We start from the raw sequence: 16940 nt of genomic DNA on the forward strand, positions 1-16940 counted from the left end.
GGTGTAAAAATCTACTGATATTTACAATTGTGTTGCAGAATATGTAGTACCAATGCCCTGGGTCTATGATCCTATGAACTGAAGGCAGTTGCCCAGGGGAATTTTGTGCATTCTGAGTAAAACTTCTAAAGATACTTCCCTGCACCTCACAGTTAACAGTGGTTGTTTCTCATTGCTGACTACTTTTACACAAACAGAAGCTGTCGGCAGGTGCAAGCAATTTATCCAGACTTCTGAGCATTCTTTGCTGAGGGAAATGTAAAATTTAAAAAGGTACAATGACAAGCAGTTCAGTGAAAAATAAAGTTTGGAAGTGAAGGAGGGAAGAGTCTTGCCAGCAGCCTTAATACTTTATACTAAATTGTGCACTGATCTGTCAAATGCATTAAAGGTAGGCAATGCGCATGCACTTCTTCTAAGTGCTAAAAGTTAATGTGTTCCGAAAACATTCTGCTCTTTCACATCAGGGTATGGAACTGGAGGGAAAAAAATAATCAGTTTAAGCAGGAACCCAGTGTGTGACGTGCTGTAGCATGGGTAACCTTAATTTCAGATTAGATTATGCCTGTGGGTGCAACTGTCAATTTGGAGTTTTTGTTCATATCTTGAGGTTTAAACTTCACTTGTTGAAAATGTACGTAGTTTTGTACATTTCTTCTAAGTAAAAGGGGGCTGGGCGGCTTCTGAAAATGTATTTAGTTTTTTTTTTTTTTTTTATTTTTTTGAGGGATTTCATTAAAGTAAACAGTTTTGAAATACATGTTGCACAGGTTCAAGTGGAGAGGAGAAAAACTGACTGTATAAATGATCAGCCTGCCAAACAGTGTATGCATGCAAGGCAAAAGTTGGACATATTCAAAAATGTTCTATACAATAGGTGGGAATAGCTTTTTACCATAATCACAATGCTATCCATATTATCGTGGAATGTTAATGACCCTACAGACACAAACAGAAAGGAAAAATACTGATTTATATTAAGGAACGCAGATTGCAAGCAGCAATACTGCGAGAGACACTTTGGAAAGAAATAAGGATGTGAATTTTACAAAAAGGATTTCAGGATAGACATTCAGAACAATACCCTGGACAAAAGAAAAAGGGAGTAATACTGATTGCGAGAGGGGTTCCAAGAGTAACAGAAGAGGGGAAAAAAAGACAAAACAATGACGACAGACTTGTGATAGTATGGGGTTATTGGCAAGGGAAGAGGATAACACTGGCATATATTTACATTCCACCAAAAAAATGCTATTATGGAGTTTAAGAAAATTTTGGAGAAAGAATACTCTTTCAGCAGGGAGTATTACATAGGTAGGGACTGGAACTTTTACTTGCAAGTTAGGATGCATCAGTGGGACCTAGCAGAGATTTTAACAAGATAGATTTCTGAAGAAATGTATAAAAATACTTGTTATAGAAGATGTGAATTCAGTAGTAGGAACTCTTTGACACAATTTACATATTCTCCAATGTACAATAACTGAGCTAGACTGGAAAGAAATTATAAAATTCACAAAACATGTGCATTTAATTGAAAGCTTTGACACACATTCAATAGCAATTTCAGATTATGTCAGGATAATGAAGTAAAAATGAAACACTGGCACTTTCCCACCCACCTGTTAAAAATAGAGGAATTTAAGGAATGTGCAGTGGAAATTATTCAACAGTAACTAGAGAAGCTAGAAATTATTCAGAGGGATAGTTAGTAAGTGGGATAAATGAAAACAAAAGTTATGTACTTACCATAACAATAAATCTCTGCCGCCCGTTTTTGTCCTTCCTTAACCACCAAGTTATGGATCTCACTTCTACGAATTTAGAAGCAAAGCTCAAGCTCCTCGCCTTACCCATAAACCCACATTACATCAGATAAAATTTGCCCCCTTGACATCAACATATAGAAAAAAACATACCTTTAAATAGAAAGTTCTAGAAATACAAAGGTAGTTGGAGATCAGCAAGGGAAAAGGCCAAGAGGGTATACCTTCAAGTCATACCAGGAAACTACAGAAGTATCTTCTACCAGTGGAATGGGAAAGGAGGAAGAGTAGGTGGAGGAAGGACAAAAACAGACACAAAAGTTATGTACTTATGATAATGCATCTGCTGTCATCTTTTTCATCTGTTCTTCAACTACTGGGACAGAGTCCCCTGCTAGTATAAACTCAGGTTGTTTCATGGAAGGATGTTCTGGAGTACTAATAATCCAAAAACAGACCCAACTTAGGAAAATGAATACATCAGATAACTGTGCAGTTAATGTGTTGAATCATCAGTGTATTTCAATCCACCTCTTTAACAACAGTGTTTTACTGTTGGAAAAATGACATGGATTGTATGTGATGCATCTTTTACCAACACCTGTTAAGAACAGAATATTTAATTTGTCTAAACATGAATGGAGTGCGTGTTAAAAAGATATTCGTTGGTTTGGATAAATCTATCAGAGTAATGCAACCAGACAAAGGGGGTGGGATAGTAATTATGGAAAAAGATTTTATGTTAATTAAATGTTGGACTTATTAAATGAGGCAACTTATTCAGAAATTTCTAGGAATGAAATCAACATTTTTATGCACAAGACAGATATAAAATATGCTGATGCAGGGTCAAGTAAGTAAAGTGGAATTTGACTACATGTACAACGACAAACCATTTACAGTTGGTATATTTGGTATTAGTTAGTATGTTTAGTATTCCTAAGTTGCATAAATGTATGTATGACCCCCCCCCCTTTACACCCTATTGTGGATGCTACCATATTGAAGACAAGTTTTATTGCTAAGATGTTAGACCAATGGCTGAAGGGGAGTACAGCAAAACTTCCCCCAAGTTTGTAAGGACTCTTGGCATTTTCTTTCTTTGCTTAAACAAGTTAATTCTAATGAAGACTCTCTGTTCGTTACTACAGATGTGATAAATCATCTGTATCTGGTGATCCCATATCAGATGGGTTTAAGTTGGTTAGAAGAGCAGTTGTTTTTTTATAGGTGATTTGACTAATGATAAAGTAAATGTCATCGTGCTTCTTATGGACACTGTTTTCAAAAACAATTTTATATATATTTTTTTTCAATGGTTGATTTTATAAGCAAGAAACAGGGGTTGCAATGGGGTGGGGTGTACCCTAAGTTTTGCAAATTTGGTGATGTCCTATTGGGAAAGGAATTTTATTTTCAATAGTGAATTTAGACATTCCTTTCCCATTTATACCAGCTTCTTGGACAATATTTTCTTTTGTGGAATGATACTGTAGAGAATTTATTACGTTTTATGGATTACATTACTAATACAGTTAAATTTTTTAAAGTTCACTCATTGTGCTAGTAGTGATAAGATAGTTTATTTGGATGTCAAAATTACCAGAGATAGGGTGCATAAACATTTCAAGGCTAATACTTATAGAAAGAGCACCATTTCTAATAAATACTTGCATTTTGATAGTTGCTACCCTACCTTTCAAAAGAAAGCTGTTGTGACAGGGCAAATGGAGAGTTTGGCACGGATGATAATGGATGATGATGTTTTATGCAGGAATGTAAGTTATTAGCTAATATGTTTATGTCGATATTTGGGATGCATGGCTAAGCCCTTGTGGTCGTTAGCCTAGTAAACACCTATGAACTTAATAGAGGCTACTCTAGGCAGTTTGAGGAAACAGAGAGGGAGGTTGGCCATAAAATATTTGCAGGTGTTTATGTACCCCTATTAAAATGGAGAAGTGATAGGGCAATTAGTAGTGTAAGCAGTGATATTTATTGCAGGGAGGTGAATAAAAGCAAGGCTTTCATCTTCTCCTTTACCACTGATACAGTTGCTATTAATAAAAATACTTATAAAAACTGGGATATTTTTTCCTCAGATTTTAGTGTCCTGAGAAAAATGAGGAATAAACATCAGATTGTGTACATGAAAAACCTCTCCTTTAAAGAATTATTGGAGAGTGGTAATGGTATGAGTTATAATAGTAATAGAGTGGATGGAATGTTTAAAGGAAAACTCCACCCTGCAACTAAAAAATGTTTTTTTTTTTTTAGTCTTTGTTTCCAGACCTATTTTTAACACATCAAAATCACTCCAAGTGCTTTATTTGTAATTTTAGCCTGTTTGGCACAACATGGTTACCCGATGGGGCTTGATACATCAACGCAATTTTCGGTTTCAACCCTTTTTCTTTCCCAAAGAGCATTTCAAGTCTTCTTTCTAGGACTCATGCCAGACATAAGGAAACAACTGTGAATTTCCATGCCATTGACATACAATGGGAAATGTGCGACTCACTGTCATTCTGTAGTCATTCTGTAAGAGGGCTGCTTCTGTTTTGTTGCTAATCACTCTCATTTATGTTTTGCTCAGAGCTTCATTTACACCAGACGCATTCAACTTGCAGCCCTCAGAGCTCTTCCATGTGGCCCTCTACCTCTAACTGCAACATCACTGTACGCATTCCCCAAAACACTTTTTTTGTTTTGTGTTTTTCGCGCCCATGACCTGCAACTCTAATGTCCGTGTGTCATGCACCAAAGCACACTTCTATTTTTGATTTTTTTGCACCAAAGGGTCTGTGTGCTCACGCAGTTATTTTGTGCCGAAGAATCAGTGTGTGTGTGTGTGTGTTCTCATTGAAGAGGGACTCGTGTATGGATTTGCCACTGTTGCCTTTGAAAGGGACAGCACTTGCCTGCGTTAAAAGGTAAATACGAAGTGAGTGAATGCATGCATGAAAGCAGAAAGTTTGTGTGCGTTAAAGTAGCAATAGTGTGTGTGTGTGTGTGTGTGTGTGTGTGTGTGTGTGTGTGTGTGTGCATGACAGAGAGACATGGGCAAAGAGGCTAACGCAGATCAGTCTACCTAAAGAACACAAACAAGTTAGCTCACAAATATATTGTACATTAAAAGTATACTTTCACTAAATTGCGGCTTTCCTGACAGGGAGAGTGTTGTACTGAATATGAAATCATACCTCTCAACTGTATGGATTTTCAAAGGATGTCTGGATTTTTGCCTCATCTTCCAATCTGTCTTTTGCTTAGGAAATAAAAGTAGTCGTCCAAGGTAATGCAGTTCCGGGGAGTAAGAATGAGACCACAACCAAGGGTTAATGAGTCAGTAGTGGACCAACTAAGTGGGACTGTAGCATATAAAGTTGTATTGTTTTTTCTGACAAAGAAAAAAAGCACCCAGTACTGTTTTGTCATTGGTGGGTTCTAAGCAGTGGTAGATTGGACAACGGTAAGCATAGCTTTGGTGGCTCATCAATACTGGCAAATCAAGTGGGCACAATCTCGTTTTTTAAATGTTGGGGGTTTTAGTGCGTGTGTCTTTATGTGCTGGGAGTGCTGCAACAGTAGATTATTAAAAGACAGAGACTTACGGACTGTGGAGAATGTTTGCTTCAAAACCTGATACTTGGATACTAGGCATGAACAAAAGTAGATTTTTTTTAAGACATTGCTTCTTGCCATTTGAAGTGGATGGATATTTACATTTAATGGACAATGCTATCAGTACGAGTATGGTTCTGTAGGGATCTGAAGGATGCCAAGTCTACCACTGCCAATGTCTTGTAAAGTAACCTGGAAATTGATATTGGGATGTTACTAAAAAAATACAGCAAGTGGGCTTAAAAAATATAGTTTCATTAAAAAAAGTGCACTTGCAATTTACAGACCATAATTTAATTTATTTCAGGTAGTCCGGATCCTGGTAGATTGTATACCATTAGACTTAATTAGGGAGAGCTGTCATTCTGGAGAAATAAGCAGCCCTAGTTTCAGTGAAAGCTCTGTGGCTGTTTGCAGGTCAGAAGTTGAAGGATGTGAATGCAATGTGTTTTATTTATTATTTTTAATGCATTTGTCATTTCAAAGCATGGCTTTCTTTGTTGCAAAAGAAGGCAAGACTGAATGAGCCATATAATGTTCAAATGACAACCAGAAACTGCACAAAATGGAATGGTGTAGCTATGTGCCTTTATATCAATGTTTTTAAAGTTTTTCAGTCACAGTTTCTTCATGCTTCCAGAATTTTGTTAGCATGCTCTCTTCCTACAACAGCCATGGGAACACATTCATGCTCCTGCGTTGGAACATGAGATGCAGCAATGGATTGGAAGCAACAACCTCCATGAAGTAGCACCCCCCTCCCCAATATTCCAGGAGAGGTAGATAAGGTGGTTACAGCAATCACAACTGTTCAACAGTAACTCAACTGGGAGCTGCTCCAGGAGCCTACCAACAGCCTTTATTCCACATTCAGGCATCCAAAACCAGAACAAATAATCTTTACCATCCAGCTCTAAACTACAAATATTTCTGTAAGATCAAGTCTAACTTAAGGCATACAGGAATGAAGCCCTGACTACAACCCAGACAGGCTGACGTTGACCAGTGACACACATACCACAGTAGCCTGCCTGTGATGGCAGTGGCCAGCCAATGTTGACTCGCCCATCTCTGAAGAAGAGAAGTATCTCCGTCAGCTAAGTACTGACAGCCATACCTCTCAACTGTCCAGATTTTTTGCAGGATGTCCAGATTTTTGCCTCATATTTTTGATTTATTCCTCAAAAAATGTGTGGTTTTCTGGCAAATCACTGGGATAATCTGAGGACTGAAGTTTCTAAATAATGACATATTTGAGATTCAGATTTCAAATCCTACAGAAAATGTATGTTAACACAAACCCTGTTACTCTACCAACTTTCTAAGTTATAAGAACAATATTTAAAATCTGTCCCTATTTTTGGGCATTTGTCCCCCCATTTTGTCAAGCTTTGTCCAGATTTCTTGCACTAAGAGGTATGCTGACAGCTGGTAGAAGCTGGGTGCTAAAACAAGTAGCTTAAAGGCTAGTACATGTACTTGGTTCTACAAATCTACATGCAAACACCTTTATCAGGATTGGCAAATACATTGAACTATAAAAGCAACATGATGGCACTATAGTCGCACATCAGCCCAAAAGGATAAGAGGATATGATTTATAATCTCAGGATTTTCTGCAAGAAGACATTAACTCACCTTCCCTCCCCATTTTTTTAGACATAAAGGAAGAGAAATTAACAAATAAACCCAGTGTGGCAGGGGCCACAAAGTTGACAGAGAAGCAGGAAACGTTCAGAGGAAAAACAAAATGCTTCCTGGTCAAGTCAAAGCATGGCCCATTCTTGCCAGAGAATTTCATTTTCCATAAACAGGCAGATTTCAGTATTCCTTCACAACATTTTTTAGATTCACGGCATCCTTCAGATGCCCCAGAAAAGCTTTGCTACACAGTTAGTGGCTGCATAAAATTCCGTTACCACTTCACATTTCTCTAGCAGTGGATCATGCAACCAAAATTAGCCCCTATTCTCTGTCCAAAAAATGATTCCTGCATTACAGCCCTCTGATTCATTCAATTCCTATCTCTATATTACTTTTACTAAATTTATAAGCACAAAAATAAATATCTTGCTTATGAAAATATTACAAATGAAGGTGGACAGTACCTTGCTGGCAGTCAAACACTTAACAGTTAAAAATTTAATGAAGAGACTTACAGTCTGGAAAGACTTGCCAGCAATTTTTAAGACATGTGATAAACTACTGTTGGGCATTAACCATACTTCTTAGAAGTCCAGAGGATTTATTTTCATCATCCAGTCTGGGACACAAGTTTTCGGGTACCAAGTTTTACTATGTCTGTTTTTGAGTCTATTATGTTAAACGCATTCCGCCGTTTACATATGATAGATGCAACTTAGATAAATTAAGTCGCAAGAATACCATTCTGAGATATCAGTTTCATCACGTGTAAGACTCCTGTTTATATTTTCAGAAAGGCACTGTGCATCCATGCATACAATAATCAAAAAACATGGGCACTATAAAAATGTATGCTGATTTCATCTAATCAAACTTCCTCCATCCTAGGCATGTCTGAGAGAAGCACTGTACTGCAGACATTGGCAATTGTTAAAAGGACAACAGCCTCATCGAGCTCTACATAGTTTATAAAACTAAATCTGTACCAATGAGGGGATCAAAGCAGCCTTCCAAGTATCTGAAAAGCTAACAACCTTCTAAGAATCTAAAAAAGGGCACATTTTACACTCTGCAAGTCAGTAAAGACTATGGATAGATTAAAGACTACTCTGAGATCACAGACTATTTCTCCCACCTGTCTTATGAGGCAGTACTGGTAAAAAAGGTGCTGCTTCTGCCCAGTTTGCCATTTGAGTTTACCAGTGTTGCATTACATACAGCATAAACAGCTACAGTGCAATGAAAAAGTATTTGCCTCCTTCCTGATTTATTTTGTGCATGGTTGTCACATTTAGATGTTTCAGATCATCAAACAAATTTAAAAATTAGACAAAGACAACCCAAGTAAACACAAAATGCAGTTTTTAAGTGATGATTTTATTTATTAAGGAAAGAAAACTATCCAAACCTACATGGTCCTATGTGAAAAAGTAATTGCCCCCTTCTTAAATCATGAAGTAACTGTGGTTAATCACACTTTTGGGAAAGCTGAGTTCAATTTCACTAGCCACACCCAGGCCTGATTACTGCCAGACCTGTTGAATCAAGACATTACTTAAATAGAACCTATCAGACAAAGTGAAGTAGGCCGGAAAATTCCAGAACAGATGAGAAACAAAGTAATTGCCATCTATCAGTCTGGAAAACGTTACAAAGCCATTTGGGACTCCAGCAAAGCACGGTGAGAGCCGCAAAGCACGGTGAGAGCCATTATCCACAAATGGAGAAAACATGGAACAGTGGTGAACTTTCCCAGGAGTGGCCAGCCTACACAAATTACTCCAAGAGCACAGTGACGACTCATTCAAGAGGTCACAAAAGAACCCAGAACATCATCCACAGAACTGCAGGCCTCACTTGCCTCAGTTAAGGTCAGTGTTCATGGCTCAACCACAAGAAAAAGATTGGGCATAAATGGCATGTATGGCAGAGTTCCAAATCACTGCTGACCAAAAAGAACATAAAAGCTCACCTCACTTTTGCCAAAAAACATCTTGATGATCCCAAAGACTTTTGGGAAAATATTCTGTGGACTGACAAAATAAAAGTTGAACTTTTTAGGAGGTGTGCGTCCAGTTACATCTGGCGTAAAAGTAACAGAGCATTTCAGAAAAAGAACAACATGCGAACAGTCAAACATGGTGGTGGTAGTGTGATGGTCTGGGGTTGCTTTGCTGCTTCTGGACCTGGACGACTTGCTGTGATTGATGGAATCATGAATTCTGCTCTCTACCAAAAAATCCTGAAGAAGAATGTCCAGCCATCAGTTTGTGACCTCAAGCTGAAGCTCACTTGGGTTCTGCAGCAGGACAATGATCCAAAACACACCAGCAAGTCCACCTCTGAATGGCTTAAAAAAAACAAAACAAAATGAAGGTTTTGGAGTGGGCTAGTCAAAGTCTGGACTTGAATCCAATTGAGATGCTGTGGCATGACCTTAAAAAGGCGGTTCATGCTTGGAAACCCTCCAATATGGCTGAATAAAAACAATTCTGCAAAGAAGAGTGGGCCAAAATTCCTCAACAGCGATATGAAAGACTCACTGCCAGTTATTGCAAATGCTTGATTGCAGTTGTTGCTGCTAAGGGTGGCACAACCAGTTACTAGGTTTAGGGGGCAATTACTTTTTCACATAGGGCCATGTAGGTTTGGATAGTTTTTTTTCTTTAATAAATAAAATCATCACTTAAAAACTACATTTTGTGTTTACTTGGGTTATCTTTGTCTAAAATTTATAAAACATTTAAGTGTGACAAACATGCAAAAACATAAGAAATCAGGAAGGGGGCAAATACTTTTCCATTGCACTGTATATACTACAGAATGCAATCATCACCATTCAGTGACTTGGAAGCCTAGCCTAACATGTCTCCCCCCCCACCCCAAGGCCAAACCCAAGTTAACAAATTGTACTTTTAGCCAAGCACTAAAACATGAAAACTACCTCAAATGTCACTAAAAAGCTTAAGGATGGTGCCAAAATCTTAAGCCTCTAAAGGAACTACAAAACGTTCAGAACAGTCTAGACCAAGTTTTATCAAGTTCTCTGTTTTTTTTTTACCCAACCAACAGCCACAGTCACATGTCTTAAAGGGAGAGTCCCAGGGATTTTTTTGTTTTGATTCAGCCTTTGTTTACATTTCAGGTTTGCCTTTTTGAGCATGCTCACCTTTAGCTGAAGGGAGGGTAGGGGAAGAGTGCCTGAAGGAAGTTTCAAAGGTGTTAGCCAAATTCATTCTCAAATTGCAGTTGTACGGACAATGGCTCTCCCTGTGAGACATTCATTAGTTTTGTTTAGTGTGTGCATTTTACCCACTGAGAAAAGTAGCCTTTCAGGCATTTTATGACCAGACTGCTGCTGCTACTCTAGAAAGCACATCAGTAATGCAAGGTTTTTAAAACATTAGTAAACAAGAGTTTTCTGTTTCTTTTATTCCATATTTTCTTCTGTGGTGACTGTGAATCCAGGCCATCTACAAACAGTTTTATAACAGGGTATTTTACCTATAGAAAGCATCCGAGTCAGGCAAACAGTAGTGGAAACCATATTTCTCTTTCATGTTTTACTGTATTCTGATTTTTGAATACTAGCCTGGTGTAGTGATTTTCTGAACTGCTAGTAATTCCACAGAAAGCAAGTGCATGACAGAAGGTTGGAGCATTAGTCGACACACTCCTCTGTTCCTTTTTCAGCTTCAAGTTTGATATGTGCTGATTTCTGACTACTACTAGACAAATCCACTATTTTTATGAGTGGGTTGCTTGTACATCTGTAGAAGCCCGAGTGATGCAAAACTTAAAAAAATAGTTTACACTAATGTCCCTTTTCCCTAACACAGCTTTATTTTAAATATGAGCCAGAAGCTGGGGGCATAGTTCCCCAACGCAATGCAAGTTGGAGAGGAACGCAAATTCAAAGATTAGTTTATCCTGGGAGCTGAAACAATACTGGAACTGTGGATTTACAGGATATTTAAAAGTAAAATGACACTGTGGGTGGGAATGAAAGTGAAGTGTCAAAGTGGGTGTGACTTCTGTCAGCTTTACTTGGACCCTAATTATAAACACTGGGATTGTTCCTTTAAGATAGTTTCTTTAAGAACTCAGTTGCCCACCATGTGAAAAGGGCTAAGAACACTTTATTCATGTAACCTAATGAATGTAATTAAAATAACCGCTGTCCACTTTCAAAACACAAAGCATTCCAACTCTGTGACCCATTGAATGGACAGCTATAACTGTTGTAACAATAAATTATGGTGACACTACTTAAAAAAAAATCAACTCCATCCTTAGCTCTCCTGTGACTGCTTATCTTAGGTCCTCTCCATTTGCTGCAGTCTGAAAGAATATAGTCTCCACTGCATATTCATTAGATGTTTTCCACCAGATCATTAACTATGATGTTGATGAAGGAAGGTCAGACATTGCAGAGGACAGCCCCGCTAAATATCCTGCCACAGACAGGTGCCACTTCATGGTGGATAGCTATAAAAGTTAACATAATGACACTAAGATTTCCTACTGCAGTGGATTTCATGACCAAATTTATACCCACTGATCAGATGTATAAAAGCATCAGTGTGAAACTACGTATGGTGTTCTGGCTTATCTTGCTGCTGACATTTAAATGTGGAATTTTTGAAATGCACTCCTACTACAGCACTTGTGAATGCCTGGTTTGCAAGGTGTGTGTGTGTTGGGGGGCTGAACTGCATCCTAATCTCATTTCGGTGAATGTCTGTCCCTAGATTAAGGAAATACCCATGACACACCAGACAGTTGAGCAAATTCAAATTATGAGCAGTAAAATAAGACATAAAATGATATACCATTTATACACATGGTGAGCTGTTCTGATGTGACAGAACTTTTGATTCCCTTCTCTTCCTTTTCTCTCAAGTCACTTTCCAGCCTACACTTCATATCAGCAGAAGTGGGTGCCTCATGGGGATTTTTACAGTACAAGTGATCAATCAACTCTGTAGAAAAAATATCAGTGTTTTTAACATGATCAATTTCCATTTGAGTGCAATTTTGAGCTCCTTCATTCAGCTTCAGTTTATTAGATCCATTGTTGGAAGAAGTGCCCTGCAAGCATGAATCAGAATTACTTCCATCATCCATAGCTACATCCATGTTTACTGGAGAATGAACTTCATCAAAGTACATTTCATCAAGGTAAGGGTCTGAATCACAACTATCCTCAACTGGAACATCACTTCCCTGCTCACTACACAAAGAATTTCCATCCTGACATTCCATGTTTTTACTCCATGACCATCTTGCACTTGTACTCATATTCCCATCGGTACTTAAGCTTTCCTGTTCAGGTCCAATCCCTGAAAAATTCATTTCACTATGTTGAAACATAGCTAACTTACCATTCAAAAAGAAACCAGACAAATGAGATTCCTTATGCTCAGGTAACACATTCACCTTGCACAGATTTAAAGGATACTTCAAGCCTTTAAATGTTGCCTTGTCCTCAGTTTCTAAGGAAGAGACTACATTAGCACCAGTGTAATCAAGCCTTTCTTCACAGTTTCCAGAAAAGCCTGTAAACCTGCACTCATTTAGTTGCTGTTTAAATTTGTTCCTTCTCTTTCTAATCTTTTGACATTTTGTGTTGTGATACAAAGGAACCAAGGAAAATGTTTTACACATCATAAAATAGGAGTGTCTCCTTCTATGGAATCGTCTACATTTATGTTTCCGTTTATGATCTAGAGTTGTAGCTGTGGCGCGGCACTGCAACGTTCTTGACCTCTTCCCTTTACAGCTTTTTAGAATCACTACAGTTGTAGTACTACCACCATCATCTTTTTCCAAAGACAAATGACCTTCTTCCTTTGCAGATAACTTGGAAATGAACTGATCATGCTTGGTCTTAAAATCATACTGTCCAGCCACTCTTTTTCTGAGGTGAAATTTAAATTCACTGTCCTTTGGAGACCCAGGACCAGTCTTGCTGTTGCTGCTGTCGCCCCTGTTTTTCGCTGATCTGATAACCCCTTCCACTTGCACTGGCTCCTTCTGGTCGTTTCTGGCACAAGATTTTTTTAATGTAGCTGCAGTACTACTACGTTTTTGTTTTGGCAGTTTCTTACGAGTACTGCCTTCTGTTTCTTTATAATTTTCAATATTTGAAGAAGAGCTGGGATCTATTCTTTCCTTTATTAAACTCTGTACCCATTCTGGGACACGCTCCTCATCCTCTTGCTGCTTTTGATGATGAACAAATGCAGTCTTCTTTTTTCTCCTGGATGACAGTACATTATACACTGGGTGATAGCGCCACTTTCTCCTCAAGTCCAGACATCCAAGTGCCCATTTCTTCTTAAGGGCCAGTAACTGATCACGAGATGTTACACTCAACTGTTTTCTTTTCTGTTTCATTTTTCTGAAGCATTATAAAACACAGGGTCATCTGCAAGACAAAAAAAAAATACATACATTTAGAAACGACAGAAATAATACAATGTTATAATTTCCTAGTAACTCCTATATGAACAGGCAGGCATAGTCTGAATATTACAGATTTTAGAGAGAAGAAAACATGAAAAATACAATTAATTTCTACATTTATTAAAAAAGAAAACATTCTTTGTCCAGGGTCATGCCTAGAGATGGCCTGACTGCAGTGCAGCAGGACTAACAAACACAATATTGAAATTTCTGCACCCTTCCAGTCTGCAGTTCCCATACGCTTTGGTCACACATAAGCAACACCACCATTTCTGGCAGGGTTCTCCTACTTGTGGACTGAGGCGTTGTGCCCATTCTCAAATATACAGACAGAGTTATCAGTAATGAAACAGAAGAACTTTTACAACTGTGGTATGTGCTCTAAATCTTGCAATGCTGACTATGACCTGTAACTGACCAAAAAGCAACTTTTTCTACCCCATAATCACTTACCATCCTTTTTTGGAAAGGATTACATTCCCACCATAAAAATACTTTGGTGACCTTGGTTACTCAGCACAGAAAGTACAGTTGTGTACACTTACCATAAATGTAGATGTTCGAGTGTATTCACTGTTGCAGTCATTACATTTGGGTAATCTGCTTGCAGGTTGCCCTCAGTCGGCCTGATTAACAAAGTCCTGGGTCCTGTATTGGTTGCCGTCCCTTCTTCCATGACATCAGGTTGTCAGGGGTATAAAACATGCAGCCAACGCCATTACATCAGTTTTTCTTGCCCCAGATGTCAGGTGCCCCTCAAATGGTGAGCTAGTAAACATAAAAACACAGTATACCTCCAACAAAAAGCAAATACACCAAAAAGGCTTTTAAGCATAGTAAAGGAAAGTAGAGAAAGTAGAGGTATTGCCAGAAGAAGTTAGGGGGCTGGAGGGAGGGTAACCAGGACTGCAACAGTGAATACACTCGAACATCTACATTTATGGTAAGTGTACACAACTGTACTTTGTTCTTCGTGTTTCACTGTTGCAGTCATTACATTTGGGTAGATTCCCAAAGCTATGGTTGGAAGGAGGAGTTTATACAGCATTTTGGGGCCAGCTATAAGGCCCTGCAAGACAGCAGTGGCAAAGCCAGCTCTGGATTTAGATAAAATTTGCAAAGGATAATGCTTGGTGAAAGTATGTACAGAACTCCAGGTAGCAGCTTCTAGGATGTCCCTGGTAGGAACACCTCTGAGAAAGGCTGTAGAAGTAGATGCAGCCCTGGTGGAATGAGATCTGATCCCCTGGGGGATAGGTTTTCCATGGTGTTTATAGCAGAAATGAATGCAATGGCTTATCCATTTAGAAATGGTTTGTTTTGAAATAGCCTTCCTCTCTGCCCCAGAAGCAAATGCTACCATCAGTTGTTCAGATTTTCTTCGAGGTTTAGTCCTGTCCAAGTAGAATCTAAGTTGTCTGTGCACATCAAAGGAATGCAGAATCTGTTCCCCTTTGTTCTGTGGATTGGGAAAGAAGGTTGGCAAATGAATGGACTGATTAAGAGCCACACTGGTTACCACCTTGGGCATGAAGGATGGATTGGGTCCTGAGTGACACCCTGTCCGCATGAAAGATGATGAAAGCCTCCACTGCCATAAGGGCCTGTAATTCAGATATCCTTCTAGCTGAAGTGATTGCCAAAAGGAAAGCGGTTTTCCAAGAAAGAAATTTTAAGTCTGCAGTAGCAGCTGGCTCGGAAGGAGGTAGAGTCAGTTTCTCCAGTACAAAGTTAAGGTCCCAGGCAGGGGTTGGAGCTCTCCTGGCTGGTCTCAAGGTTTTGGCCCCTCTGAGGTACTGTTTGAGCAGAGGATGAGAGAAGAGGGGAGGTTCTGTGTTATAATGAGCTGAAATGGCTGAGGCGTGGATTTTAATGGAGGAAAAAGACAGGCCCTTGTGAAGCATCTCAGTTAAGTAATGCAAAATCTGAGGTAAATTAGGCACTGCTGTGCTCATCCCTTGAGATTGGTTCCAGGCACAGAACATTTGCCATTTTTTAGCATAAGATTTTCTAGTACTAGGCCTCCTTGCCTCTAAGATGACATCCATCATAGGTTTGTGGAGGGATGATAAGGGTGAATTTAAGTGATTAGCCAGGCTGCAAGGTTCAATGCTGGAAGCTGAGAATGCAGAATTTGGTTCTCCTGCTGAGACAGCAGGGAAGGGGTCTGAGGCAGGTGCCATGGAAATGACTGTGACACACTGCACAGGAGGGGGTACCAGTGTTGGCACGGCCAGTCTGGAGCAATCAAGATCATCCTTGGTTTGTCCTGTTTGACTTTTAGCAGAACTTTGGAGAGCAGAGGGAAGGTGTAGACTAATAGGTTTTTCCAGCTTGCAGGCTTGTTTGTGGGGAGTCGATGTGCATTGTGGGGAGTCAATGTGCAAACCTTGTCCAACTGGTAGTTCTGGGGGCAAATAGATCTATGTCTGGGCTCCCCCATTTGCTTGTCAACATGTTGAAAATCCTTGGTTCCAGCTTCTACTCGTGTGGGTCCAGGAGTTTTCTGCTTAGTCCATCTGCCAGTGTATTTAATTTTCCTGGCAGGAATTGAGCTTGTAGGTACACTTGGTAGCTCAAGGCTGTGTTCCACAATGCCATGGCTAGTCTGCAGAGGGTGTAGGAATGTGTACCCCCCCCTGCTTGTTTATGTACCACATAACCGTGGTGTTGTCCGTCTTTACCATTAGTTGCCCTGGAAGAATGTAGTCCTTGAAGGCTGTCAGAGCATTCTGTACAGCTAACATTTCTTTTTGATTGATATGTAGGTGCATTTGACTTGGGTTCCATTTGCTCTGAATTCACTTCCCTGCCAGGTGAGCCCCCCCATGCATAGTCTGATGCATTTGTTGTTAGGGTTTGGGCGGCAGGGGATAGTGTGAATGGTAGTCCCTTGTTTTGGTGGCAGGCCTCTGCCCACCAGAGGAACTCTAGGCATAGGCAAGGTATGATAGGAATCATTGTTTCTAGGCTGTGAGAATGTGGACTCCCATAGGCTTTTTAGATACCACTGTAGTTTCCTCATATGCAGTCTTGCATATGGAATTAGAAGAATGCAGGAGGCCATGAATCCCAAGGCTTGCAGTATTTGTCTTGCAGATAAGCAGGGTTTTTGTGACCACTTGTTTGAAATAGGTTACCAAATGAATTTGCTTTTCTGGTGTCAGGTAAAACATCTGGGAAGTTGTATTCAAGCTTGCTCCCAGGAATGTAATTTGATGACAGGGTACTGATTGTGTTTTTTTTTTTCATTTATGGTGTACCCCAGACAAGTTAGAACCCTTTTTACAAATGCCAGATGATTCAAAAGTATGCCCTGGCTTTCTGCCTGAATTAGACAATCATCCAGGTATGGGTATATTTGAATACTTTTGCCTGCAAAATGCAATAAAGTACAGTTTTGTACCTACCATAAATGTAGATGTCCGAACTGGATAG

General features: G+C 39.3%; 1 protein-coding gene across 1 annotated transcript in view; it reads right to left on the reverse strand.

The window, feature by feature from the left end:
- The window catches only part of SENP5 (SUMO specific peptidase 5), a 1029054-nt gene that overhangs the window by 788439 nt on the left and 223675 nt on the right, over positions 1–16940 (reverse strand). Inside the window, exon 2 of the mRNA XM_044070892.1 lies at positions 11867–13464. Coding sequence (XP_043926827.1) covers positions 11867–13433 — 1567 coding nt within the window. The 5' untranslated portion in view covers positions 13434–13464. The remainder of the gene's footprint in view (positions 1–11866; positions 13465–16940) is intronic.

Source organism: Protopterus annectens, chromosome 4.part1 (assembly GCF_019279795.1).
Source record: "Protopterus annectens isolate FY-2018-M chromosome 4.part1, PAN1.0, whole genome shotgun sequence".
Lineage (NCBI taxonomy): Eukaryota > Metazoa > Chordata > Ceratodontiformes > Protopteridae > Protopterus > Protopterus annectens.